This window comes from Diabrotica virgifera, chromosome 2 (genome assembly GCF_917563875.1).
Source record: "Diabrotica virgifera virgifera chromosome 2, PGI_DIABVI_V3a".
Lineage (NCBI taxonomy): Eukaryota > Metazoa > Arthropoda > Insecta > Coleoptera > Chrysomelidae > Diabrotica > Diabrotica virgifera.
This window is the reverse complement of record NC_065444.1, coordinates 51,528,886-51,556,644: the sequence shown is the minus strand read 5'-3', so window position 1 is coordinate 51,556,644 and position 27,759 is coordinate 51,528,886. Positions and strand designations below refer to the sequence as shown.

At 31.7% G+C, this 27,759-nt stretch overlaps 1 protein-coding gene across 1 annotated transcript; it reads left to right on the top strand.

Moving 5' to 3' along the window:
• Window positions 1–18,933: 18,933 nt before the first annotated feature.
• Window positions 18,934–19,721, top strand: LOC114327666 (histone H1-like). Its single transcript, XM_050644758.1, has 2 exons — window positions 18,934–19,430; window positions 19,488–19,721. The coding sequence occupies exons 1-2, from the start codon at window positions 18,984–18,986 to the stop codon at window positions 19,719–19,721; spliced, it is 681 nt and encodes a 226-aa protein (XP_050500715.1). The 5' UTR covers window positions 18,934–18,983.
• The last annotated feature ends 8,038 nt before the right edge of the window (window positions 19,722–27,759 follow it).

Sequence of the window (27,759 nt, the reverse complement as noted above, 5' to 3'; positions counted from 1 at the left end):
TAATATTTAAATAATAAATAGGTAGAACAAGTTGTCGCAAGGAAATACAAAGGGTAGTTGGGAGTTGCTTGTTTTTCAAAACTTTTAACTACAGATAACATCTTAGAATTGCATGTGTATTATCAATTATCATTAAACATTTTCATTAGTAGAGTAGTATGGTATCCGCTTCGGTATCCACTTTGATCCTGTATCGTGTTCTATGCATTAAACATTTTAAGAACCATTGTACTTAGTAATATTCACAGGCATGTGTATTTGCCTATCTTTAGCTTAAATACATGGTATGTAATGGTTAGTATGATGGTTGTAAGGCAAAAAGACTACATTGCTTTTACCATAATTTCTTATAAAAGTACATTGCGTGTAGCCATTAACCATCGTTATATGTATAATTGGACCTTTTTAAATTAGAGAGTCAAGGTTAGTCTTGTACTTGAGATCGTATCAATAGGGATGTTCACAAAAAATTAAAAAGTCGTTTCAAACATGTAAAACGACTAAGAAACACTTTAGGAATAATTGTCCAAAATTTCAACAAAATTGAAAAAGTCTTTCTATAAAAAATCTTTATTAGAAATCTAGCATTATTTTAAATTTCAAGAACGCTTCTCTATTGGCCTGACGTCACTAGTTGCATACCCCAAGCGCGCGCCATTCTCATAGTGTTATTGTTTACCTGTTTGACGTTTCAGGTCATTTTATTTTGTTCTCTTCTTATTTTATCAGGGTTAAAGTGGAGTTTTATAGTGAATTTGTTTAGTTTAAAGTGGATAGACTGTTTGTAAGAACATATTTTGGGTGGTACAAAAATAAACAAATAAAATGGAAGAAGGTTTTCAGAAAGCCGATTCGTATAAACTACTGACTGTAGTGTAGATGTAACAATGGTGTATGATTTATTGGCATCTTGTAAAAAAATAAATCTACCACAGCTTTACTGAGTATATATTCCATATAATTTTCCATGTCTTCTTTAAGCTAAAAAAATAAATGCTTAATACTCCACAAAAAAATAGAGAAAGTTGTATGCATGCATTGTATGCATGCATATTGTATACATACATTGGCTGGTTATTACCTTACCTTGGTTAGGTGTATTAAAACTATTTTTATTCTTCTTCATGTGCCTTGTCCGTTGTCGACGTTGGCTATCATCATGGCAATTTTAATTTCATTTGCGGCGTTTCTGAATAACTCGATCAATTTTTGTCCAAATCATTGGCGTAAGTTTTTAAGTCATGAGTGTCTTTTCTTCCGGGTCCGCGTTTGCTCTCTATTTTACCTTGCGTTATCAGTTGGAGTATACGATATTTATCATGCCTCATGAGATGACCGAAATATTTAAGATTTCGTTTCTTAATTGTAAAAGATATTTCCTTTTGTTTTCCCATTCGACGCAATACCTGTACGTTGGTGTGGGTCGCCAGGATATTTTGAGGATACGTGGGTACACACACATCTCAAATGCCTCTAGCTTTTTCATTAATGTTTCCATTATTGTCCAGGCCTCTGCGCCATATAGCAAGACCGGAAATAATAACATTTTAGCAGCCGCATTTTTAGTGAAAGAGATATTATGTCGCAATGGGTGAAAATATTTCTCATGCATGTTGTTAAATGTTGCTCTGTCCTTTTCAACTCTAGATCTTATTTCGGTTGTTTCCTATTTCGAGTTGACAACTGTTCCAAGGTAAAAAATATTTTTGAACTTGGGTATTATACATTTTCATTTCAACCAATCTTTTCACTAAATTATTAATGATTTGAATATAATATAAAGTCATACCTACATCCACATGTAGTTATTTCAAGGTTTACTATTACTGTATGTATTATTAGAATCCCGTTTTTAGGAATATCCCAGTTTAAGGAATACAAATTTGAGGTCCCGAAACTTTTTCATTTACTCCTTAGGGGGTAGGTGCAAAATCTTGGTCTAATTCTATTTAAATTCATTAATTTTTTTCGAATTCTGAGAAAACTAATAAGTATTTTTGAAAAATGTAAATGCAGAAAGAACAATTACATTATTACCAAGGGCCGAAAGTCTCTGGAAATCTTCTATAGTGTTTATTTTATTAAGTTAGTTCTTCAAGTTAGTTATTTTAAGTTATAGCTGCAACAAACCATTTCTTTTTCTGTTTTAAATTGTCTGGAACGGTCATAAAAATCTTGTCAGAACTGTTTTTTGATGTACTTACACACCCAGGAACAAAACACCACTTATTTGGCTTCATTTTTAATAATCAAGTACGTAAAAAACTACGCACATTCAAATACACTTCGTAAATCAGTATACAAAACTAGTCGTCGATCAAAGACGTTACGACTGCTGACGTCACAGACCGTAGCCTCGCTGCAGGGTACCGTTTTTTTAGCCTCCAAGAAAATCAACATTGTGAACTCATTTATCTTAAAAAATATACATTTTTAAACAGTTTTATGATTGTTACGTTTTTATATACCTTGTAATCTATTGAATTTAACTATATTTAAAAATTAGTGAACATCCCTATTGTGTATTTGTTAACATTTTGAACATGTTTGTACAAGTACCAGGTTTTTGCTACAAGTTTTTAATAACGGATAATATAGTTTGTAAACTAAGAAAGAAATGGTATTTGAAGTGCAGCTGTATTCACTGAAAATTCGTCAAGAATATAGACAAAACAAGCTGAAAATGCGAGCATTATCATAACGAAGACTTTGTTTATTTACGTATTTTAATTCATAATATGGAAAATTGCTATTATGAAAAGTTGTTTAGAATTAAAAATTTTGTTTTAATGTGCAATTATATCATTCTAATTTAAATGTTGTGAACTATAAAGGTACTTTACTCGTGATCGAAATTCATATTTTTTATATACCTCGTATAAAATTAATAAAATTTGATATATGATGATTGCATCATAAATATTAGACCATGAAGAGCTTTTTATGAAGAATAACTTTTCTTCGTCAAATTAAAAATAAAAGAGTTATAAATGAAAATGTTGTTAGTATCCATAATTTGAGAAAAATTTTCAAATATTTTTTTCCATTAGAAGGATGTAATTGCACATATCAGACCATAATTTTTTATTCCAAACAACATTTCATATAGTCGGTTAGCTAAACTCAGAACTCAGACACAACTGGTTAGTGATTTTAGTCAGTAATTTTACCAATTTGACAAAAAAATAATTACTAAATAGTTAGTAATTACTAAATAATTAGTAATCTTGCCAATTTTGGCAAAATTGGCAAAAAACAAAAAAAATACCTACTAAAATTACTAGCCAGTTGTGTCTGAGTTTAGCGAATTGACTAATAACAATTTTCATTTCATAACAAATGGAACAGTCCATTTATTATTAGGTACTCCCATTAAAGGGGAGGCCGTATACTCGTATAAACCTGTTTAAAATTGTTAATAAATTATTGCTTTCAAAATATACTCAAATTGTATTTTTGAACATCGTATTTATTTTATATAATAATTAAATTCACTATCAAATGATATATTATATTTTTTGATATTTTATTAATAATTTATTTTAAATTTAGTTTGACATTCACGAAGTGTCAAACTCAAATAATGTAAATAACCTATACTTTGCTTAACAAATTCAGATTAAAAAGCTAGCCTACTTTCTAGCAACGATTTCAGCTGTAGTGTGTCGGCAGAAAATAAAAGGATTGTGACGTCACATTTTAGACTTTGAGGTCGATTATGTCGAAGACGATTAGAGATATCGAAATGCCGTTTTCAGATTTGGATTCAGAAGACAAAACTACATAAGAATCCATCGATAAATCTGCTTTAACTATTGCAGGAGCGGCAACGCAATAACGCACAGACTTTGCGAATTTATAAACGAAAAGTTTTCGTTGAAAATTTATGTATATTTCAAAGATAGATATCATTGTTACTTTAACTGTACTATACGTACTTTTTTACTGTTCTACATTTTTTTGTAAAACAGTAAAGAGTAGTCTTTACTGTTTGATCTAAAGTCTTTTGCTGACTAATTTGTTTTAATTGCAGAGGTATTCTCAACTTATTTTCCTCTCAACTTCTAACAGCTCTATCCTTTGTACCAAATAGAAATACATTTCTACACCTGACATGACCAAACCATTGCAGTCTTTGCAACCAAACTATTCGTTTCCAGCTAAATCAGCACTCCTGTATCCTGTGGGCAATTTTTAGTGTCCCATTTTCTGTTATGTTGGCGACGAGGTATTTAAATTTTCTTGCGACAAGACAAGAATTCTTGTCTTGATAACAACTTCTTGTCAGGGGCGGCCCGTCGGGGTAGGCAAGGTAGGCGCCGCCTAACCTCTCCAAATGTACAATAACATAAATTATTAATATAAATTACTTATTTCAAAATTGTTAAATTTTGACACAATACCTACAATAAAAAAAGAATGTGTGTGTACTTTGTACGCACTTAAGAAGATATTCTTCTATTATATAATAGGTAATTTAAACGAAGTAAATATACTTAAAAGGTTATTTGTACTTATTTTATTTAAAAATCAAACTAACTTTCTTATCTACCACTTTCAAAAAATAAGAATATCTTCAAAAATTATATAATAATATACTTACAATCATAAAATCTATAAAAAAAAAATAAAAAAATAATAACTTGCTTGGGGCTTGAACCCACTTCACGTCTACCGCGCCGTACGAAAGTTGACGGCACTTCAAACTGCACCACATTCGCGTATACGTCATGTGGGAATATACACAAACTAAACGTTTGCACCATAAATTTATATGAATTTAATAAAATTATTAGTTTGATTTTTGTCGAAATAAACAAAATATAGAGTAAGAAAAGATATATGAGATGAAGATTTGTAGAAAGTTTGTTCGTAATTAGATTATGTAAATTAAAGCATTGCCTACTAATAGGTAACTACATTATTTTGTTTACATTTTCCAAATATATAGGTATTGAAACTATTAGGTATTTCCAACTGAAACATTTAGAATTACGTACCTGCAGCTTTCCAAAACTATTTAAAAAGTCACTATAATTATAAATTTGATTTTATTTCCGTCCACACATCAATAAAAACTAATATTATACAATATTTTTGTTTACCGATAACCTCCATATTGAACAATTATTGACAGATCATTTCAAAATTTCAACACCCAATCAGAGCCCGTATAACGACTAATACCATACTGTCGGTGTGCGCATGCGCGCGGATCAATCAAATTTTACCCTCAATCGATTCGCCGCTGAAGAAAAATATCTTCAAAAACTACTTTTTAATTTCTCTCCGAAATTGTAATTATTGTACGTCCCTTGTAGTAGTAGTAGAATAGAAATATGCTTTATTGTCATGAAAAATTTAACAATTTTATAGACAAAGCTTACAAGAATCATAAATAAAAACAATAACAAATACAATTTACTAAAATTATACAAATCGTCAATATAAATAATAAAACATAATAAAGTAAAACAAAAAAAATCAGTAACAATCTGTTGCAAAATTAATTTTTTTTTTTGCAAATTGCGTAATCTACCTTAAGAAATTTAACAAGTAATTTAATAAGTTATGCTGCTGCATATGACACTCAAATATAGATTAAGATTCTACTTGTACATAAGAATACTGTAATTTCTTAGTTATTAGTTAAGAAACTCTGCTATTGAATAATATGGTCTTTCAGATAAATAGACTTTTGTCATTTTACGGAACTTGGGGAAAGATGATGCAGATTTAAGTTGTAGAGAGAGATGGTTGTATAGTTTTTTTGCAGAATATAATATATATTTCTTTACTAACTCACTGGACGGGATCGGTAAACATATGTCAAAGGTAGAATTTCTGGTGGAATAGTCATGTCTAGGTCTTGCTGGAAAGACATGTACATGTTTACGAATTAAGCAAACAGTTTCTAAAATATATAAAGAAGGTAATGTTACATAGAATCCTGTGATCTTTGAAGTAGCTTCTGCAATGTGTTGTTCTTCTGAGGCCAAACAGATATCTTATTGCTCTTTTTTGTAATTTAAAAATAACATCGGATTGGGCAGCTGTACGAAAACCCCAAAAAGGCAGACCTATCGAAGATGGGACTCGAACAATGAAAAGTATGATATTTTGGAAGAGGCTAAATTCATTTCCTTCGAAACAGATCTTATTGCAAAGCAAACTGAGGATTGTTAACACATCTTGCTTAACACATCGATATGAAGGGACCATTATAGGGTTCCTATCTAAAAAAATACCAAGATACTTTACAGAATCAACGATACTGACTGGCTGCTATGAAGAGGTAAGGGTTGAAGAGTTCCTGTATAGGGTAATGCTACTGTTTTATCTACGTTAAAAGAGAGTAAAGAATCGGACCAGGATTTTATTGTCAGTAGATCAGAAGTTATAGTAGCATGAAGAGTTGCGATATTTGAGTTGCTCCAAGTGATACTGGTATTGTCAGCAAAAGGAAAAACTTTTCCATCGATTTTTAAACTAGTGATGTTATTAATAAAGATAAGGAAAATTAGAGGACCCAATACTGAACCTTGTGGTACCCCACATACAACATTTTTGAGACTAGAGTCTGTATCATTTGCTCTAACCAGTTGTTTCCTATTATCCAAGTAAGATTGAAACCAGTTCAAAGAAATACCTCGAATTCCATAGAAATCTAGTTCTTTTATCAAAATGTCGTGATTTACACAATCAAAAGCTTTGGCATAATCACAAAAAAACAGTGGCAGTGTGCAGATTATTGTTTAATGCTTGATAAACCTCATGTAGTACAGAAAACATGGCATCGGTGGTACATTTATCATTTAAAAAGCCGAACTGATTTTGAGATAAAATCTTGTTATCAACGAAAAAGGACATAAGTCGGGCTTTTATGAGTCTCTCAATAATTTTGGAGAGTACTGGTAGTAGAATTCAATAGGTCTATAATTGCAGGCATTAGATTTTTCACCACCCTTATGAAGAGGAATAATGATGGCCGTCTTTAGGCACTCTGGAAATTTACCTATCTCAAAAGAATCATTAATTAGAGAGATGGTCTGTTACTTTTTGAAAAACTACAAACTTTGGATACATTATCAACATTTACCTGTTCAAACTTAATTTTAATGACTAGTTACAATGGGAAAACAGATTTTAAAGATATTTTATGTTCAGTGTAATTCTGTTAAAATTTAAAAATATGTAATTTTCTAACCCAACAACTTTTTCCAGTTCGCCAATAAAAAGGTCAATTAACCCCAATTTCATACGAAAACTGCATACAAATTAAGCGGTTAAACCAAACTTCCAAAAAATATCTGCAAATAAATAAAACAAACTAGGTGCAAAGTGCGCTTTTATTACCTCTACATCCATTAAATTTCTAGATTGTTATCAAGTATCATGTATACCACCCAGCTCGTTCATAACCCCGGGTGTCTCCAATTGACATATTGCGCAGGGGGTTGTCCATCGACGTTATTTATCGCACACAATAGCTCAAACGCAGGGTGTTGGGATCCATCCCATTCTGATAAAGGTAACCATCTTTGATCGCGAGAGGTATAAGGACTGTTTTGGTATGTATTTCTTTTGAAACACCTACCTAGCTTGTGTTAGAAATGACAGATGAATTATAATGCAGATTACCCGATGCGATTACTTAGAATGAAATATGGCGGGCAAGATGGTTTATGCGTTATGCTGAGAAGAATTTATTAAATCGGTAGTGCAGAGAAGGCACATATTTAAATACATATGAATATCTGGAACTTTTAGAAAGTTGGAAAAAAATATATTTCAGAAGTTTTATGTTTTTTTTTTGTTTTGCATTACATTTTACTGAAAATTTTATATCGCCTCAAGAAAACACAAAAATGAAATTAAATTTTTCTTTTAATATAAAAACGCACGAAAATTTTTTTGAAAGTAGCTGCAACAGTATAAACAACTTCTACCTACTTATAAAAAAAAACTAAGAAGATGTAAACCTCCGCGAGATTGAATCGGGTTTACCTCTTAGAGTAGTAAAAAAAAAACAAATAAAACGATATAATTACATAAAAAAATGCAACCAAAACAGTGAATTATTTAAATAATTGTTAATAATTGTAATGAGTTAATTTAGAGTTAGAAATGCAAAAGAAATCCTCTGATTGCAAAAAATTGTTTGTTTTAAAATATCAAAATGTCTGGCTAATTGCCTAATGATGAAATTTGGTATGTGGGGTTAGAATAATATTTTGAACAACTTGTTCAAATAACTTTTTCCGATATATGTAATGCAAAGCAAAATATCGGTATTTTACCGTGTTCTTGGATTCGCAGTAGGCCGCTTTTAGAATTAAAAAAATTCAGTTGAGTATCTCAAAAAAAGAATGTGTGTGTACTTTGTACGCACGTAAGAAGTTATACTTCTATTATTATGATTTCAACGAAATTAATATGCTTAACAGGTTATTTGTATTTTATTTAAATATTAAACTAACTTTCTTTACCTACCACTTTTAAATTTTTTTATTAAAACGATACCAAAAATATAAAAAAAATATATAAATCGTCCGGTATTTAAACCCGGGACCTCTTGATCTCCGCTCACACGCTCTACCACTGAGCTATATTACTTTTGCTTTGACAGGTTACAAGATTTCACATACATACTGACAAATTTAATACAAAAATACTTTAAATATACTTACTATTATTATAAAATATCTTATTCCCGAGGAAGACAAATCCAAAGACACAAAAATTATAATAAATAATACATTTACTAAAAATACTAATATATTCTTTTCACACCTTTTCTTGCACTGATATATTTATACATAACTTGAAAGATTCAGCAACTAAATGGCATACTGTCTGTGTGCGCATGCGCGCAGTATTATGAAATTTTATTCTCAATCGCGCCTAAAGAAGTATACCTTCAAAAATGTGAACCTTCAATCTGTATGGACTGCAAAAGTTCAAATCTGTATTTATTTTGATATGCATATCTACTTACAGAGATAGAATTGTTAACAAATAAACGACACAAACTTTGGTAATACACTTTTACAATTATTTGACTAACTATTTTTAAAATTATATGATATTATGAAATTATGAATTATGATGATATTACTTATAAAATGTAAAAAAAACTGGTCAAAAAAATGGGGCCTTAGATTTTTTTGGCAGTTTTTGAAGTTATACTTCTTTACGGGCGTAATGACGGTGAAATTTTATATGGGAAAACCTAGCGACCGGGCGCATGCGCATTATAACTTTGTTCTGATTGGATGTTCAAATGACATGACAAAAATTATCCAATATGGCAGCTGTGGCACAGCTGTGGGACTGCGTTTGGTTATAATGTATGCTTGTTGCGTTTTAAAATTTGTAGGAAGAGAAACAACAAACAAAAAGTTAGTTAATGGTTATACTGCCTTTTTAACTAGTTTTCATATTATATTGTTGGACTTATTTAAATAGAAGAGATGATTGTTTCATGCCAATGTGAAAGCTCATCAAACTGTGCCTAGTATGAGTGCCGCAGATCTCGCTTATTCAAAGCTAAAGAATCTTTCACTGGTAAGTGTTTTATAAATAGTTGATCAAATTTTGTTATGATATTTGAACATAGCCACTTTGCACGACGCAAGTGATTGCGAAATTTATTAGTCGTTATACGGGCTCCGATACCTACCTTGAACCTACCAAAATACATAAGTAGTATGTAATACTTTTATTTACATAATTTATATTTATATTTACATAATATATTGTCTTCTTACTCTATGTTTTGTTGTATTTTTTCAATTCTAAATCATTTCAATTCAAAATCAAAATAATTTAATTTACATAAGTTAAAAATGTCAAAAAGGTTAATCTGTTTAGTTAGATGATCTTCGCACATAATGACAAGCTGTCTCTGTGGCGCAGTTTTAATGCGAGAGAATCCCAATACAACGCAAATACCAGCCGCGTGGTAAGTTGGTTCGAATCCCAATAAAAACTTTTATTTTTTTATTTTTTTTTTTATACATTTTATGATTGTAAGTATATTTATTATATAATTTTATTTTCAGAAAATACGTATTTAGTTAAAAATTTTTCCGACAATTAATGTTCAGAAATCATTTCTGGCATTTTTAGTGTGTTTGTGTGTGTTTTATTTTTTTATTATTTTAATTTTTGGCACTGTTTTAATAAAAATGTTTGAGAAGTAGTAAGTATAAATTAATTTAATATTTAAATAAAATATAAATAAAAAGTATATTAATTTCGTTTATAATCATATAATCATATAATAGAAGTATAACTTCTTACGTGCGTACAAAGTACACACACATTCTTTTTTTTTGGTAGTGCAAATTTGTCTAAATATTTTACATGAAATATTTTACAATAGGGGAGGTATAGCCTCCCCTATTGTAAAAATCACGAGCCGCCACTGCCTATTTAGTTTGTAAGCAGTTTGTTAATTTATCTACATTCATTAGATTACTGTATGTTTTTGGTTCATTTTTGTTCGTTTGTATCAATGTGTAAATGTCGCTGATAGGAGTATTCTTTTTGGTATTCACTATCGGACAATATTTTGTAAACAATGCAGTATTTTTATTAATTTACATTATTTCCTATTTTTAAGTTATTATTTTCAACTATTCTTAATTAAGTGTATATCGAAAATACTTGCAAATGATGAATGAAACTTCCTGATTTAGTCATCCCCGTCTGCTCTCCTCCAAGAACCGTGTTTACGCAGAGGAATCCATTAAAACCGTTCAAGGAATTTAGAAATTGACCATCGAAATTAACACGAGAGGAACAATTTTGAATGTACGAGGTTACCCAATGAGATGTGTACACCAAAAACCAGTTTCAATTTTGGGTCCTTCACCCCAGAACACTGATTCTGCCTTTAATTATTTAATAACTATTATTACACCTCGTGAGTGCACTCGGCAGCAAACTGGGACGAAGAGGAGGGTTCTAGAAAATATAATTTAGTCATAGGAATGTAAATCAGGCAGTAATTAAGTAGTAATTTGATCGTGTGTGCACTTTATAAATAAAAAGTGCTGGCTGACGAGTTTTTAACTTTGGTCTGCATGACCCTTTTCGTGTTTTGTTTGGAATCTTTAGATTGGGTAAAGACTGTCATGCTAGGATTAAGGTTTATGAAATAGTTAATGAACTATAGTGATTGATTAGTGGGATAAAGCTCAATAGATCCGCTGTAGTAATAGTTAATTGTTAAATATAGTTAATAACAAATATTTTAGCCATTTTTGAGCTTCACATTACAAAATTAGTTAGAATGTTACAGGATGTTCGATAACACCGTGGCAGACCAACCGTATGTTTTTTTAAATGGAACACCATATCCTTTATTTTAAATTCGAAATCCTGATAACTTGTCCATCACAAAAATATAAAGGTTTGTTATGTTGTACGAGGTATTTACAAAGGTATAACGAATTTTATATGAAAATCGTAACAAGTTCAGCTCCCTGTATAAATAAAAATAAGCAAAACAGCAATGGTTTATTGATGCCATATTTTTTACGTATTATCAAAATATTCAAGAATTATTCATTTATATCAATTTTCTTTATATCAGGGTGAGTCAAAACGCAAGTACATTATTTTCTCAGTAATTTTAAATGGAACACCCTGTATTGGATATCACTATTGAAAAGTACCATTACAGTACTTTAATTTTTGGATAACATTCCCTATGTCTAAATTTATTAGTTTTCGAGATATTTTCATTTTTCAATGGACCAGTTGCGAGGCCACCCAAATCACCAGAATTTAATAAACTGGACCGATTTTTTTGGGGTACGTTAATAATGAAGTTTATAAAATACCTCCAACAACAAGGGATGAGATGAAAAATAGAATACAAAGTGTATTTCGATGTATTTATTAATTTACAAATGCTTCGTAGAGTAAGTAGCTCATTCAATGATCGTTTTTAGGGTTTACTGTAAAGAGACCGAAATCATTAGACCGAAAGCAGTAGACCGAACTCATTAGACCGAAAAGCACTTTACCGAAACCTCACTAGACCGAACAGTAGAAGACCGAAAAGCAGTTCTTTTTACTTGTCGCAGTAAAAGAGAAAGACTAATGACTAACTTATTTGGATAATTATTATAAACAGTTAAAAATGGTGTTAACGTCACTCTACCCTTAATTTATTTTTACCTTCACTAATTTGTTTAACGGATGAAAATTATTTTATATCAGAATGTACAGAGTAACAATGTACACAGTCTATATATAAAATAATACAAAAAAATCTTCTTCAAATGCAAATCCACTAATGGATGTTGGCGATCACATTTTCCATTAACTCTTTGTTTCTTGCAATGTGTATCAGTGATTGTATGTCGGTAATCCCTGTCCATTGGCTTATGTTTCGGAGCCAGGACATTTTCTTGCGTCCTATTCCTCTCTTGCCTTCAATTTTACCCTGGATTATAAGTTGAAGGAACTGGTATTTTTCGTTTCGCATGATGTGACCCAAATACGCCGTTTTTCTTTTCTTGATGTTTTCGAAAAGCGGACATCCACATTTGTGACTTTCGCCGTCCATGGTATCTTTAGGATACGGCGATAAAGCCACATTTCGAAGGCTTCTAATCTGTTTATATCCCTCGTTTTGAGTGTCCAGTCCTCTATGCCATATAGCAGCACCGACCACACGTAGCATTTAGTAAACCTTAGTCTCAGTGTAAGGTCGAACTCTGAGCAGCTCAGTACCTTCCTGAATTTTACAAAAAAATACAATAAATAAAAAGACAGATATAAAAAATCTTAGCATAATTTACTGCACACTTTTTAAATTTATTTACCATTTCGGTCTAATGCTGTTCGGTCTAGTGAGCTTTCGGCTTTCGGTAAAGTGCTTTTCGGTCTAATAATTTCGGTCTACTGCTTTCGGTCTAATGATTTCGGTCTAATTGTCGTGTACCCGTTTTTAGGCGTGCATAAATGTGTTAGGAGGTAATTTTGAACACCTTATGTTATTAAATATTAAAAATATTTTATTTTTTATAAGTAGCTTATATAAAATATTTTAAATAAGTAGCTTCTAATTTTTTCAAACATGTTTTTTTTGCAAAATGTATTCCTGATAAATAATATGTCCTTCTTTATTTGTTACATTGTTACATTTACATACAAAAGTACTGTTTAATTGTCTTCACAAAATCTTGTATTTTGTGTTTGTGTGTTTTTTTGTAAAATTTATTACTAATTTTCTTTATTTATTTGTTACATTTACATAAAAATTAGTTTTTAATTGTTTCAAAAATGTTGCATGAAGTGGTTGTTTTTTTTTTTGTAAAATGTATTACTAATAAATTATTTTTATTTCTTTATTTGCTACATTGTTACATTGATTACCGGATTGATAATCAGTAATCGTCAATTGTCAATTCAGTCATGGTTTACTTAAAATTTAGATAAATTTAGACACCTCAAATAATTTGCTCTGAAAAATGAGAATATCTCGAAAACTAATAAATTTGGACATAGGGGATGTTATATAAAAATTAAAGTACGGTAATGTTACTTTTCAATAATGATATAAAATACAGGGTGTTCCATTTAACATTACTGAGAAAATAATGTACTTGCGTTTTGACTTACCCTGCATACAAAGAAAATTAGCAATGTCAATAATTCTTGAAAATTTTGACAATAAATAAAAAAATATGGCATTAATAAACCATTGCTGTTGTGCTTATTTTTATTTATACAGGGAGTTGAACTTGTTACGATTTTCATACAAAATTGGTTATAACTTTGTAAATACCCTGTATAACATAACAAACCTTTATATTTTTGTGATGGAGAAGTTAAAAGGATTTCGAATATAACATAAAATATGTATAGGATGTTCCATTAAAAAAAAACATAAGTTTGGTCTGCCACTGTGTTATCGAACATGTAAAATTCTAACTAATTTTGTAATGTGAAGCTCAATGTTGGCTACAATTTTTGTTATTAACTTTTATTGCTATCTATTACTATAGCGGATCTATTGAGCTTTATCGCACTAATCAATCACCCTGTAGAAAAATAACTTCTTGTTTGATAGCTTATGTTATACTTAACGGAAGCAACAACGAAAAAATAGTTAAAAATTTGTTAAAAATATTAAAATTTGAACAACAAACGACTTTGTTACTTATTTGGGAATATTATTAAAAGAAAAGTAATGATTTAAACTTAACATAGTGTCTTTCTATTTGGGCGGTTTGAGTTCAATATTGCCCAGCGATATTTTTGCTATTATTTTTTCCCTATCTCTTCTGGAGTCTTTCCACATACCGCTGGTTTCTCCAAGACGTCAATCCCACCTTCGAATTGCCTTCGTTTCTCTATTTTTCTGAAAGTTATTTTCATCTTATCCCTTTTCTTAACTCGTTGTGTTATTTTAAACTCCTTTGCAGATTTGCGTGTGATTACCATTGTTTCAAAACCTATAAATACTGATATAACAAGAAATAACGCTCAAAAAATCTTCGTTTTAAATTTATGGGGATTTTCGCAGACCCAACTATGAACCCCAGTTCATAAAGCTGTCCAACTCAGTCTATCGTAGAACCAACTGTATTTTGTGTTTAAGGTAGATATATTCAGATACGTTTGGCAGTTTTGGATTTATCAAGCCTCATTTGAAAAAATAAAATTTTATCTTTTACTTGTAAGTTTTTCCCAGTGAGTATGGTAAGATTGTGATATGCACAATGTAATAACAGAAATGGTAAGACAGGGGTAGTAGGAGAAACTAATAAATTAATAATGCAGACACTTATTATATAGAACAACAAATACATGTTGCAGATATGGAAATTCAATAGATGAGTGAAGTGACCAAAAATGCTAATATGTATTGGTAATGAAAAATTAGGGGAAATCTAGGACCAACGCGACACAGTAGTATACGACAGTTAAACCTTTTGTTTAATGTTGAGATGTTGAAAAAGCTCAGTATCTTACAAAAAATGCAGAACGAATGAGGGTGGGTTTGTTACAAATGATTAAAAGGGATAGGGAACTTGTAAGCTTCATTGAAGTTAGCAAAATAAGTGATCTAGGACATTTTTACCTAGGGGAGAATATGCAGCAACCTTCTAAGTTCCATAATGTAGAGAAATATTGAATATATAAACACTTCGCGAAAAAAATTAATCGCTGGCAAGATGTAACAATAATTGTAACAGAATAGGAAACAGATATAGACCGAATTAAAAACAAAAGTTTTAACACGACTTAATTCTAAAATCAAAGTAAACATTAGGTGTGGTCGTACATAGATGGTCGTAAATATTTCTTTACTAGGAATATTTTATTCAAATATATCCATTATGTATTCTTAAACATTGTCATATATACCTAATAAACTCTTTACTATTAAGGTCATATACCTCGACTTGGTGCCACTTTTCGTTTAATACTGTGAAAATAAACAAAATGTAGTTACCAATTTTTTAAATGATAAACTTTGTCATACTTTAATTACTTAAACATTGATTAACTGATTTTTTTTTGTTACAGGTAAAGCAACTTTCTTCTCCATTGTCGGTAAGATTTTGAAACCATATAGACTTGCGGTTTATAAATAAATTAACCAATCACCAAATCAGTTCTTAAAAGAGAATATGTCCTGTCATTAGGATCTGAAACAATAAACAAAGTAGATAACAAGAGAACCTATACAATTAATACAATTCAATAAGTTTCATTTTTTTATTTTTTCTAACGACTTCATTAAATTAGATACTTCGTTTCCTTCGGCCTATAGTGTATATTGTACCTTTTTCCTCTGTAATTCCTAGAGATGCATCAAGTCAAACTAGTTTGATTTTATTCAACAAACTTGACTTGACTTGAAAATCAAACTTTTTTTGTAAAAAAGTTTGACTTGACTTGATTTCGATATCTTTAGGTTTGACTTGAAATCAAACTTCTTCAAACAGTTTGAAGTTTGAATATCATATTGGCAACGTAATTATTTCCAATTCTAATTGAGAGCGTACGGATTTTGTTGTGACTTATTTGGATAGGTCTGAATCTGTATTCTGCTACTCCGCAAATTAGTTTGTAGTTCATATTTTTTAGACGTCCATATTTGGCTTGTTTATTACGTTCGTTTTGAAGTGTGTGGCTTTGGAAGATAATATCTGAATTTGGATATTTTTCGGTTCAGAATAAGTACCAGAACAAATTAAAGAAGAAGAAGAAGAAAAAGAAGAAGAAGAAGAAGAAGAAAAAGAAGAAGACAAATTGAGTCTGATATTGAAAGTATTTCCACTGCAAAAATTAAGAGAAACAAGCTATAGTCGAAGCAGTATTAATTAAGAAAAATAAATATACTGATTTATTTGATGTTGTGGCAGGTGATTTCAAAGCAATGAAAATTGAAAAGTGCATACATACTTCTATTATATAAAAATAAAGAACAGCGTTATAAAATCACAAACAGTGAACTAATTATTTAAAAGGACAACGTTATGCATAACTCGATCAAGCGCCATTTCTTTAAAATCGAGATAAAAGCGGATTCTGGTGACACATAGCTAAAACTATCTTGGAAAAATCCCTGTTATTGTCACGTTAACGGTTACTAAGAAAAACAAAAATAAACCAAGCGACATTCTGTATATTAAGGGATTTTAGTTTTGCATAACAAGACTATATTCATAACTGCCATTCTTAACTGCCATTCATAACTGCCATATCCATAACTGCCATTCATAACAGTTTCGCAATTGTAGACTAATATAAGCGCCCACTTTAGTCTGTTTATGCTAAACTAAGCGTTTGGCCAGAATAACAGTTTTGTCCCTATTAATGTACATTAATTTTGAAGTTTCCGTCAAAAAATGATGAAATTTTTTTAAAGTGAAAATGTTGTGTTTATTTATAATTAAATTGAAAAATACAAATAATCTATATAAAATCTTTATATTATGTCTAACGTGCTATGTACTAAGAATATAGTATAAGTCATAAAATGGACCTTTCGGGATTCTTCTATATTTTGAATTTTGAATGTTTATTAATCATTTCTGTACTAAGAGTATAAATCAATAGCCTGTTTTTCATGTATAAATATTGATTTTATTCCAACAGTACAACTTTTAATTTCAAAAGTCTGCTTTGTAGGTGCAGGTCAACTTATACTGTTAGTACCTACTGCTTTCACTTTACGCAGCTTGACTTTAGTACACACCACATGTTACGATTCTCTGTTAGATTCTGGGGCGTTAGTATTGAAAAAATGTAGATAATCCAAATTTGACCATAAAATTTCAAGGAATTAACATGCTTAAAAAGGGGTTGGTACGAAAACAGATTTTTGAGGTTCTTTGTTTTCTTGCTTTTTAACTTTCCTAAACCTTTTTTTATGACTTTCGTCCTGTCGTTGAAGACGGTGCCGGTGCGGTGTTTATTGTTATGGGTTATAAAAGCAGAAAATTATAAAAATATGTAGCTAGATCCCATTTTAACCAAAAACTGTTCATTTAGTATTTTTTTTATTTAATTTTGTTGTGCGTGCTTAAAATAATTTACTGTGAAGGTGTCAGTGTTCTATTGTACATGATTTTTAAAAATGAGTAGAGGGAAACAAATACTAAAATTATTGGAACTAAAGGATGATTTATATGGCACTCAATGTATTATTAAATTTCTTATCTTAGTTGGCAACTGACATGTCTATCTCAACAAAAAAATATATAAAAAAATAATAAAATAGAGGTAAATACCTACCCTTTTAAATATACCTTTGTAAAAGGTATATTTAAAAGACCCTAATAATAATTACTTTATTAATTGGACAATGAAGAAAAATGTGGTCTAGATCTTCTTCCTCTCCACACTCACAGTATGGATGTGTTTTAATGTTGATTCGATGTAAATGAGTTCCAAATATACCATGTCCTGTTCTCATTCTTATTATGTTCGTTAAGTGTCTTTTATCAATATATGGAAACTTTTTAAACCATGGTGTATCCATGTTACATCACAAAACAAAACGTTTTCGGATTACCAAGTAATCCATCATCAGTGTTAAGCCAATAACATGCATGCGTGAGCCACCAAAAAGTTATGGGTAAAAACCCTTTAAAAGGTATAGTTTAGACACTATACCTTTTAATATGTGAGGTTCATACCTCTCATATCACATCCACGTGGGTTAGAGTCCTCTGTTGCCCTGGGTAATATTCAGGAATATTTGCAATATCCAACTATTTTAAACATAATATGTAGTATAATATAAGATCTTATACCTTTTAAAGGGTTTTTACCCATAACTTTTTGGTGGCTCACGCATGCATGTTATTGGCTTAACACTGATGATGGATTACTTGTTAATCCCAAAACGTTTTGTTTTGTGATGTAACCCTTCTTAGGGTCTTTTAAATATACCTTTTACAAGGGATCCTGTATTTTTTGTGATTTATGGTATACAGCCATCTACAGGAATTTTATTTTCCTCGTGGATTGTTAAAAAAATATATCTACGAAATAAATTATTTTTCAAACTCTTTCAAACTAGTTTGACAAACAGTTTGAATTTTCAAACCTGTGCGATTGACCAGTTTGACTTGACTTGAATTATTTGTCAGAAGGATTGACTTGAGTTTGACTTGAAATTAAGTCAAACTCAAGTCAAGTTCAAACATTCAAGTCAAACTTGTGCAACTCTAGTAATTCCTCTCTCTCCGATCTCGCTCCCTTTTCGCTCTAACTTTCTCGTTCCTTCGTCCTCGCCTCTTCCATTATCACTCTCTTTCATTCATTCTCGCCTCTTTCACTATCACTTTCTTTCTCTCGTGCTCTTTCTCTGTCTTCTGCTCTGACTCTTTCAGTGTGTCTCTTATTCGCTCTTCCGCTCTTGCTCTCTCTATTTCGCTCTTCAGCCAGTGAATCGACACATACTGCATATTAACTTACGATTTTTTATATCTCCCAACGCAATGGCAGATACAGAAAACCAATCATCAGCTGCTTCGGCTACGTCGGCTTCTGGAACGCCACAAACATCCTCACCATCCAAAAAGGAAAAGAAGGCAAAGAATCCACGGGCAAAACCTTCCCATCCGCCAACATCTGAAATGGTGAACAACGCTATCAAAGGTCTCAAAGAAAGAGGTGGTTCTTCCCTTCAAGCTATCAAGAAATATATCGCTGCAAATTACAAAGTAGATGCGGAAAAAGTTGCTCCTTTCATCAAGAAATACTTAAAAGCTGCAGTTGCTACCGGATCGTTGGTGCAGACAAAAGGAAAAGGAGCGTCAGGAGAGTTAGCGTCGGCCTCCTCGTCGTCTTCTGAATCTGCCAAGCCTAGTTCAGGAGAAAAAAGAAAGCTGGAGGAGCAGATAAACCGAAAAAAACTGCCGCCGCTACCAAACATTCTGCTACCGGTGAAAAGGTAAAATCTGTAAAGAAAGTGACTAAGGCTAAAAAAAGCCGCATCAAAGGCAGAGAAAAAGCCAGCCAAGGCGAAAAAAGTTGAAAAGAAGTCAGCACCTAAAACTGCGTTCTCATCCGTAGTTCCGACTTCCGCAGAAGTTAAAGCAAAAACACCAACCAAGGCGAAGAAATCAAATAAAGGAAGTTCAACGAAAAAACCAAAGGCACCCAAGCCGAAAACAGCCAAGGCTGCAGCAAGTTCACCAAAAGCTAGAAAGGCTGCTCCTAAGAAGAAGAAGTAATTGGACTAATGAATATCTTCGAATTATTAAAAATAATCTCCCCCTCACTCCCTCATTTTCCTGAGCTCTGCCGCCTCTGTCGCTCTATGCCCAGCCCTCTCTCCTCCTCTCTCGTTCGATATCTTTTGCCCTGTCACTTCGATTTCTCCCTCACTCTATCAAGTGTTTATATTTTTTTGAATACCGAGAAGACATTAATTAAACCCGAATTATGCTTGGGTAGCCAAAATGAATCTCTTATTCTTCTTCCTCTCATATCCTTTTGCCCTCTCAGATGTGAAAAATAAAGATATCAAGACGCATAGTGTTCCAAACTAGAAGAGACCATGTAAGCAAAGAAAACATACGAGCGCAATATTGGCAGATGAGGAAGACAAAGGCGATGTTATTGTTATAGTCAACTGAGAAAAAAAATGGAGAAATACAGACTACCGAAAATTGCTCTAGAAAGAAAGAAAGAAAGAAAGCCAGGTGAAAGCAGATGCAAGAAAGGTCTCAGGCGGGATAGAGAGATTAGGCCTGGATCCCGCGTACCAATAAAAAGTTTACTAATAGCAAGCTGAAAATTTGTTAATAGCTTAACGGTGTCTAGTCGGACAAACTTTGATGTACGGGAACACTGGAACAGGGGAAGTTTTAATTGTGAAACAGGTTACAGGTTTCGAACGTCAGACTACGAAAACGTCCCAGACGTATTTTGTCGGGCAGAACTTCCAATTGATTTGTTACCTTTTCATTAAACTTGCATACAAAAATCAGATTGCTATTTATCACCAACATAATTCCTGTGATTTGACATGTCCTACGTGTCGGACTTATTAAAATTCCCAACATATTTGTCGGACAAACATTTTTCATATATTATATAAAGTTTGCTATTGAATAAACTTTAAAACAACCTGCTAGTTTTCACAATCATAAACTTGTCAAGGTGACAAGTTCCACAATTAAAGTAACGTTCTACAATTAAAACTTCCCCTGTTCCAGTGTTCCCATACATCAAAGTTTGTCCGACTAGACACCGTTAAGCTATTAACAAATATTCAGCTTGCTATTAATAAACTTTTTTTTGGTACGCGGGATCCAGGCTTAGATATTTGACATTGCAGTTCACAAGATATCCTAGCAATGAATCGATATTACCAGATCGAAAGAGCAAAAACAAAAAAAAAAAGAAATTTATTACATCTAAAGTGTTTATTTTTCTATGAAACATTTGGTCCATATCTTTTCCACCGTTTTGAGTTTTTATAAGTTATCTTCCTTATCTGCCTTCGATATATAATTTTTGTTTCTTCTTCTTCATCTCCATGTGCTGCCTTTCCAATTTCTTCTATGATTTTGTCCGTTACTAAATTAAAAAGTACTGGGTTAGTGCTGTCTCCCTGTAGGTATTAATAGACCAAGGCACATCTGTAAAAATATTAGTACATTTGGACGTTGAGAGGTGACTCAAATTTTTTTGCAGCAATTGCTTGAAAATAACTCAAAAAGGTCCGGAACATTCAAAATGTCAAAAAATGAAGGAAAAATTCGATTTTTTTCTTAGTTTTTTGATTATAACTTTAAAAGTATTGATTTCCGAGAAAAGTTGTATTGACAAAAAAGTTGCATAATTAAATTTCCTACAATATAGAATTAATTAAAAATTTAAAAAGTAGTCACCCTTGTTGCAAAATAACAATAATTGCGGAAAAACCATACAAAAACAAGTATTCGCATTTTACGTTTTTCAACCATTTATGCTAAACTTAGGACTTTCATATTTCACCCAAAAAAACTTTATGATACAGTAAAACAACACTGTAAATCTCATTAAGATCGGTTTAATAGATTTTGCAAAATAAATCTTGCAATCTAGTTTTCGCAAAAAAAATTCAGTTTTTCAAAATGTTGCAGGACTGAAAATAAAGCAGATAGCAGGTTGAAATTGTTTTTGCTTATAGAAGTGTACTGTACCCTTCATTTGCAATTAGCAAAACTAAAATCGATTAACTACCACGGCGTCAGGAATTTTTTTAAATAAACATTAATTATTGGTGCTACGCGCAGGACAGCGGATAGTTTGCTCTGATTGGGCATTCCAATGACCTTTGATAATGATTGATACATATTAATTTTTATTACATTTCGATATAAATAAATAAATTTGTTTATTGCAAAATAAAAACACATACTCTATCCTTTGAAATAAGACTTTTTTAGCAAATACTTTGTTCATATATTTTAACTTAGAGAATAAAAGTTTATTATTTTTAAACATATGCAATTGTTTAAACAATATTTCATAAACAATAGTAAAATTAGTTTGATTTTTGTGGAATTAAAATATTAAAATACAACAAAATATAGAGTAAGAAAATAATATATTAGATAAAGATTGCAAGAAATTTTGGTAGAAATCAACTTATGTGAATCGAACACCGCTGTCTTGCGCGTAGCACCAAAAATTAATGTTTATTTAAAAAATTTCCTGACGCCGTGGTAATTAATCGATTTTAATTTTGCAAATTGAGAATGAAATGTACAGTACACTTCTATTAGCAAAAAAATATTCAACTTGCTATCTGCTTTATTTTCAGTCCTGCAACATTTAAAAAAAATTAAATTTTTTTTGTGAAAGCTGGATGCAAAAATCTATTAAACCGATCTTAATGAAATTTACAGTGTTGTTTTACTATATCATAAAATTTGTCTGGGTAAAATATGAAGGTCCTAAGTGTAGCATAAATGGTTGAAAAACGTAAAATGCGAATACTTGTTTTTGTATGTTTTTTTTTCGCAATTATTGCTATTTTGTAACAAGGGTGACTATTTTTGAATTTTTAAAATTCTATATTGTAGTAAATTTAATTACGCAACTTTTATGTCAGTATAACTTTTCTCAGAAATGAATGGTTTTAAAGTTATAATCAAAAAACCAATAAAAAAATCGAACTTTTCCTTCATATTTTGACATTTTGAATATTTAAACAATGTTCCAGAACATTTTGAGTGGGAGGATAACTCAAATATTATTATTTGAGTTATTTTCAAGCAATTTCTGCAAAAAAATTTGAGTCACCTCTCGACGTCCATCTCAAAACAGATGCGCCCTGGACTATAATATCTTTTAGTTTCACATCTGCGTTCTTTTTACGACCACATTTCACATTTCATGTAGTTTTTAGATATTGTAATTAATTGTTGTTTTGCTAACAAGATTTATCTTTTTATCGTTATATCTCTTATAAAATATTTAAAATAAGTCTAAATGAGACGAGCAAAATAATTTCTTCTTTGTTATTTTCAATGTGATCTAAAATGTTTTCGTGCTTCTAATACACAAGTAGTCTTGTGTAATTGAAAGTGAAAGAATACGCGAGTGTAACGTTTTCACGGATGAACTCGATCATTTAATAATATGCAAATGTAATTTTAAAGTCATCATTTAGAATCGCTGTGAGGCATAATGGCGTTTCACCCAAACCAACTGCATTAATGAACTCTTCTAGACTCGGACAGACATGTTTATACCCACACAAAGTTGCACGCGCTTCGGACCATATCGCTTATTTATTATTACAAGTACTTGTACTGAACGTGACCTAGACGATGGAAGAAATCATTAAATTATTACATTTCAGTTCTCCTTCTCTTGCTCAGATTGGCGAATTTAGTGCTCTTGGAGGGATAACATTCATCAAATATTTTTGCTCTGCCCGACTATTGAACGGAGAGATCGTAAATCTGCGTCTTTTTATGAAAATCCCTAGAAACATAAATGATTTATTTTCCGTCTCAAATGAAATATAATCTAGACATTAAAATCATAATCTGCAGCTAGTCTCTATCATATACATATTGACAAAAACCAAATATAAATTTTATATTTTATATTTAAAAAAATACCTACTGTTATGTAAATAGCATTTTCATTGTTTAAACTTAAGAGCGTAGGCGCAAATATTTTACGGCTATCCCTACTTTTTCTTTTTTTACACGGCAAATTACGTGTAGTAAAATTCTCACTGATATGGAGATGTAAACATTAGTTGACAATGGAACTTTTGAATGTTCTTGGATAACCGTCACTTGTATAATCGCTAAATTATTAAGTCAGTCAATTAATATGATTATCTTTTAACTAATTATGTATTCAGTATAATTTGGATTACAATAATTTATATGCTATACAATAAAAACTAATAATCAAGAAAAAGTGATAAAGGGATTTTTTTAATAATATATCGTTAGGTACTATGAAACGCTTAGATAAATTTTGAACATCTTTAACAACAAAATACTTGGATCACAGAATATACCCTGGTGTATTATCTGCTTGGATATTCCATAAACAATAAATAACTTTTTATTAATTTCACGTCTTAATGCAATTATTTATTAAATACACTATCAATATTATTTAATAAACAACTCAAAAGTTCCTGAAACATTCCTGAAGCCGTGTCAAATATTTAGTAGCATTGTTTGTCACTGTCACTGTCTTCTCATCACATTATGTTGGACTGAGTGCGTTGTATGACAAAGATAGCGAATGTTCGATTTGGAAAATATCACCACGAACATGGTGTTCATTTTTCACGAATCATGAAAAAACTAATAAATATTTTTGAAAAATTTAAACGCAGAATGAAAGACTACATTATTACCGAGGGCCGAAAGTCCCGTAGAATAAATAAAAAGTTTTTTTTGATTGAGATATTTGAAATTAAAAATCACACTAAATTTTCTCTTTTTTTTCACCCCTGTAGCTTATTAAAATAAACATTATAGAAGTTTTCAGGGACTTCCCACCCTCGGTAACAACGTAGTCTTTCATTCTGCGTTTAAATTTTTCAAAAATACTTATTAGTTTTCTCAGGATTCGAAAAAAATGAATGCGTTTAAAAAAGCATAGGAGGTGAAATTTTGTGCCTATCCCCTTTGCTATATTTAAGACGAATTAGGCACATTTCTACTAGTGTTATTGCTAAGGATTTCCACAGTTTTCATTCGATTAGTTTTCTGAACCGATCTCTTGAGTTTTTTCTATCCTGCCAACCTCAATCTTGCAAGGTTCTTCTTTTCATTGCCTTATATCTTCATATCTAAACAATATTCGAGGTATGTGTATGTGCCTTCTTATTCATATCGAACATTATAATCGGTTGTATATGAGCTGATTCAGTTGTTCCTTTGTTATTCTTCAATATCAAGGCTTTTCATTCCTGATGAAATATTTGCCGATCTTTCTGAATGCACATTCCTCTTGTGCATTGTCAAAGTTTGTTGTATGACTTGACATTCGTTGGTAATTTATTCTACTTATTTCTATCTGTGAATAGTTCTCTCCTGTTTCATACTTTCAAGATTTTGATAGGTATCTCTCCTGACCTGGTCCTCCCACTCTCTGGACTTTCCGTTGATCTTTTAGTTTCTAGCTTCCTGTATGTGTCCCAGCCATTTCAGTCTTTGCGATTTAATAAATCTAACTATATCTTCTCCCTTCATTTCATTATGTCTCTTATTAAACGCTTTTCTTTAGTTCAATCGTTTGGGTCAAATCTTTAGACGTTAATTTGACTGCCTTTTCTTCAATGCAAATGAATAAAAATTTGCAGACATATGCATTCGCGGGAACAATACACGAATAGTCAATAAGTGAGATTTTTGTATATTTAATCTGTCTAACAGTTTTTTTCGAATAATCCTTCGAGTGTGATTTTTGTTTATTTTTTGCTTTTTAGTTGTTTTTTTTTATATTTTTAATTTTAGTCACTCGTAAGTAAAGAAAGGCGTTTCTGAAAAACATTGTTTTCATATTTTTTTATTTTATGGTTCATTCTTCTTCTCATTTCTCCGTTTCCCATTCTTATTGAGCCCATAATTCTTCTGAGGATTTTTCTTTCGGATATTCTTATTTTTTTTTCATGTTCATATGTGAGGCACTTTGTCTCAGCTGCCTATGTATTTACGGGTGTGATTGCATCTCAGTTTTGTATTTCTGAATAAGTTCGTGTACTTCATTAGCCTATGGTATTTCCAATATGTTGTGTTGCCTGCTTTATTTTTGTCATTTACAATTGCTCTCAAATATTTACATTGTTATAACAAATTGTGGTTTTCTATAACAGATTTAATATATCCTGTATAATGTTCGATTACAAATTCTTTGGGACAAAATTGGCATCTTTACGCTAAAAACTCCCATAAGGATTACATTGTCCTATGTTCCGTGAACTGAACAGTCAATGTGAGTATTGTGAATCTCTGTACTAAGGTTTTCTCTCAAAGTTTTTAAATATAATCAAAAAAGTAAAATTACTTAATAATTTTGTAGAAAAATTATTACACCTACATAACTTAAATTCTTCTCAAATTTAAACTGTCCATAAATATATGAATTTTAGCCTCCATTCCGAAGTTTGAAAGCAGCGCCGTGAGTTATATATAGTATTGATTCACTCTCCCAAACCAAAAGTTTTCAACGTATAAAAGATTCATGAAGCTACTTTTCTAACTTCTTCGCTGCGTTGTAGTATACATCCACCATGCCGTTTGTTACTAGGAAGAATGTAACAGCTGGCTGAAATTGAGGGTGGCATTACCCCTTTCCTCCATTGAATGAGACTTGGAGGATTTACTGTGGTATTTTTAAATTATTGCTAACGAGTGTGATTATGTGAATTGGGTGGGTCTTTTTTAATATCTTGAAAACAAATTATTAAGCCACAAAAAACAAGGGATCGCAACATTCAACATTAAATTAGAATCAGGACAATCTTAAGATCAAACGAGTTTATGAATATATATGTATTAATATGATATTTAAATTCGTGTAACACACATACATACTAGGGCGGTCCAATAAGTAGGCTACTTAGCCTACAAAAGAAGAACAACAATTTTGTGAGAAGTAGGGATGGACTCGAGCCGAGCATTTGACAAGCTTGAGCTCTGCTCGAAATGTCTGGCTCGAAAAGCTCGGCTTGAACTTCGAGTTGCAGGTTGAGCTCGTGGCTCGTGTCGGCTCGGTTGGAATTTATTAGATATTTTACGGATACACTGTATATTGAAAATATACATATTTGTAGTCTAAGTTACTTGTTCTCAAACAAAAGTATCAGTCGCAGCAGAAACAAATGAAATAGACAAAGTAATAGCTAAAATATTGACAATCTCCTTGGAAAGCTCGGCTCGTTTCGAATTCAGCTCCGCTCGGCTCGAAAAAAATTTGATTCGGCTCGAAGCTCGGCTCGCAAGAAACATACTGGCTTGAGCTTGAAGCTCGGAGCCTCGACCCGATCCGAGCTAAGCTCGAGCTTGTGACCATTTCTAGTGAGAAGTTGTCTATTTCTGAACATTATCTCCTTTTAGCTTGATACGCTTGACCCAGTGATAATTCAACTTCCCTAACCCGTCTGAAAAATAAGTTTTCTAGATGTCTGCATAGTAGGCTTCCGTGGTGGCGATGAACTCCTCATTCGATTTAGATTTCTGCGCGACGAGTGACTTTTTTAAGATAAGAGGTACAGGGTCAAATCTGGAGGATACGGTGGATGGGACTGCAGTTCGACCAATTTGGCCATGGCAACGGTGTAGGTATGAGCCTCCACCTTCCTCCATGACAGTGCCTTGTCATGGTGGAAGAGTATCTTTTTCGTCGTCAAATGCGGCTGCTTTTCGACGTCTACTCGACCTTTTTCCAGGAAATCGATGTAGATCATACCTTGTGAATTCCAGAAAAAGGTGGCCATCACCTTTTCGGTCGATAGAACAGTTTTCGCCTTCTTCGGAGAACATTCGCGGTTTGACGTCCACTGTTTCGACTGTTTCTTGGACTCTGGAATGTACCAGTGGATCCATGTTTCGTCAACTGTTATGAAACAACGTAGAAACTCCTTTGGGTCACACTTAAATAGTGTCAAACACTGCTCTGAAGTAGTCTCACGGTTGCACTTGTTGTCTATAGTGAGCAAACGCGACACCCGACACCCATTGCGCCGACAGCTTTCTCAAACCCAAAATTTCATGCAGGATATGATCTACGCAGTCT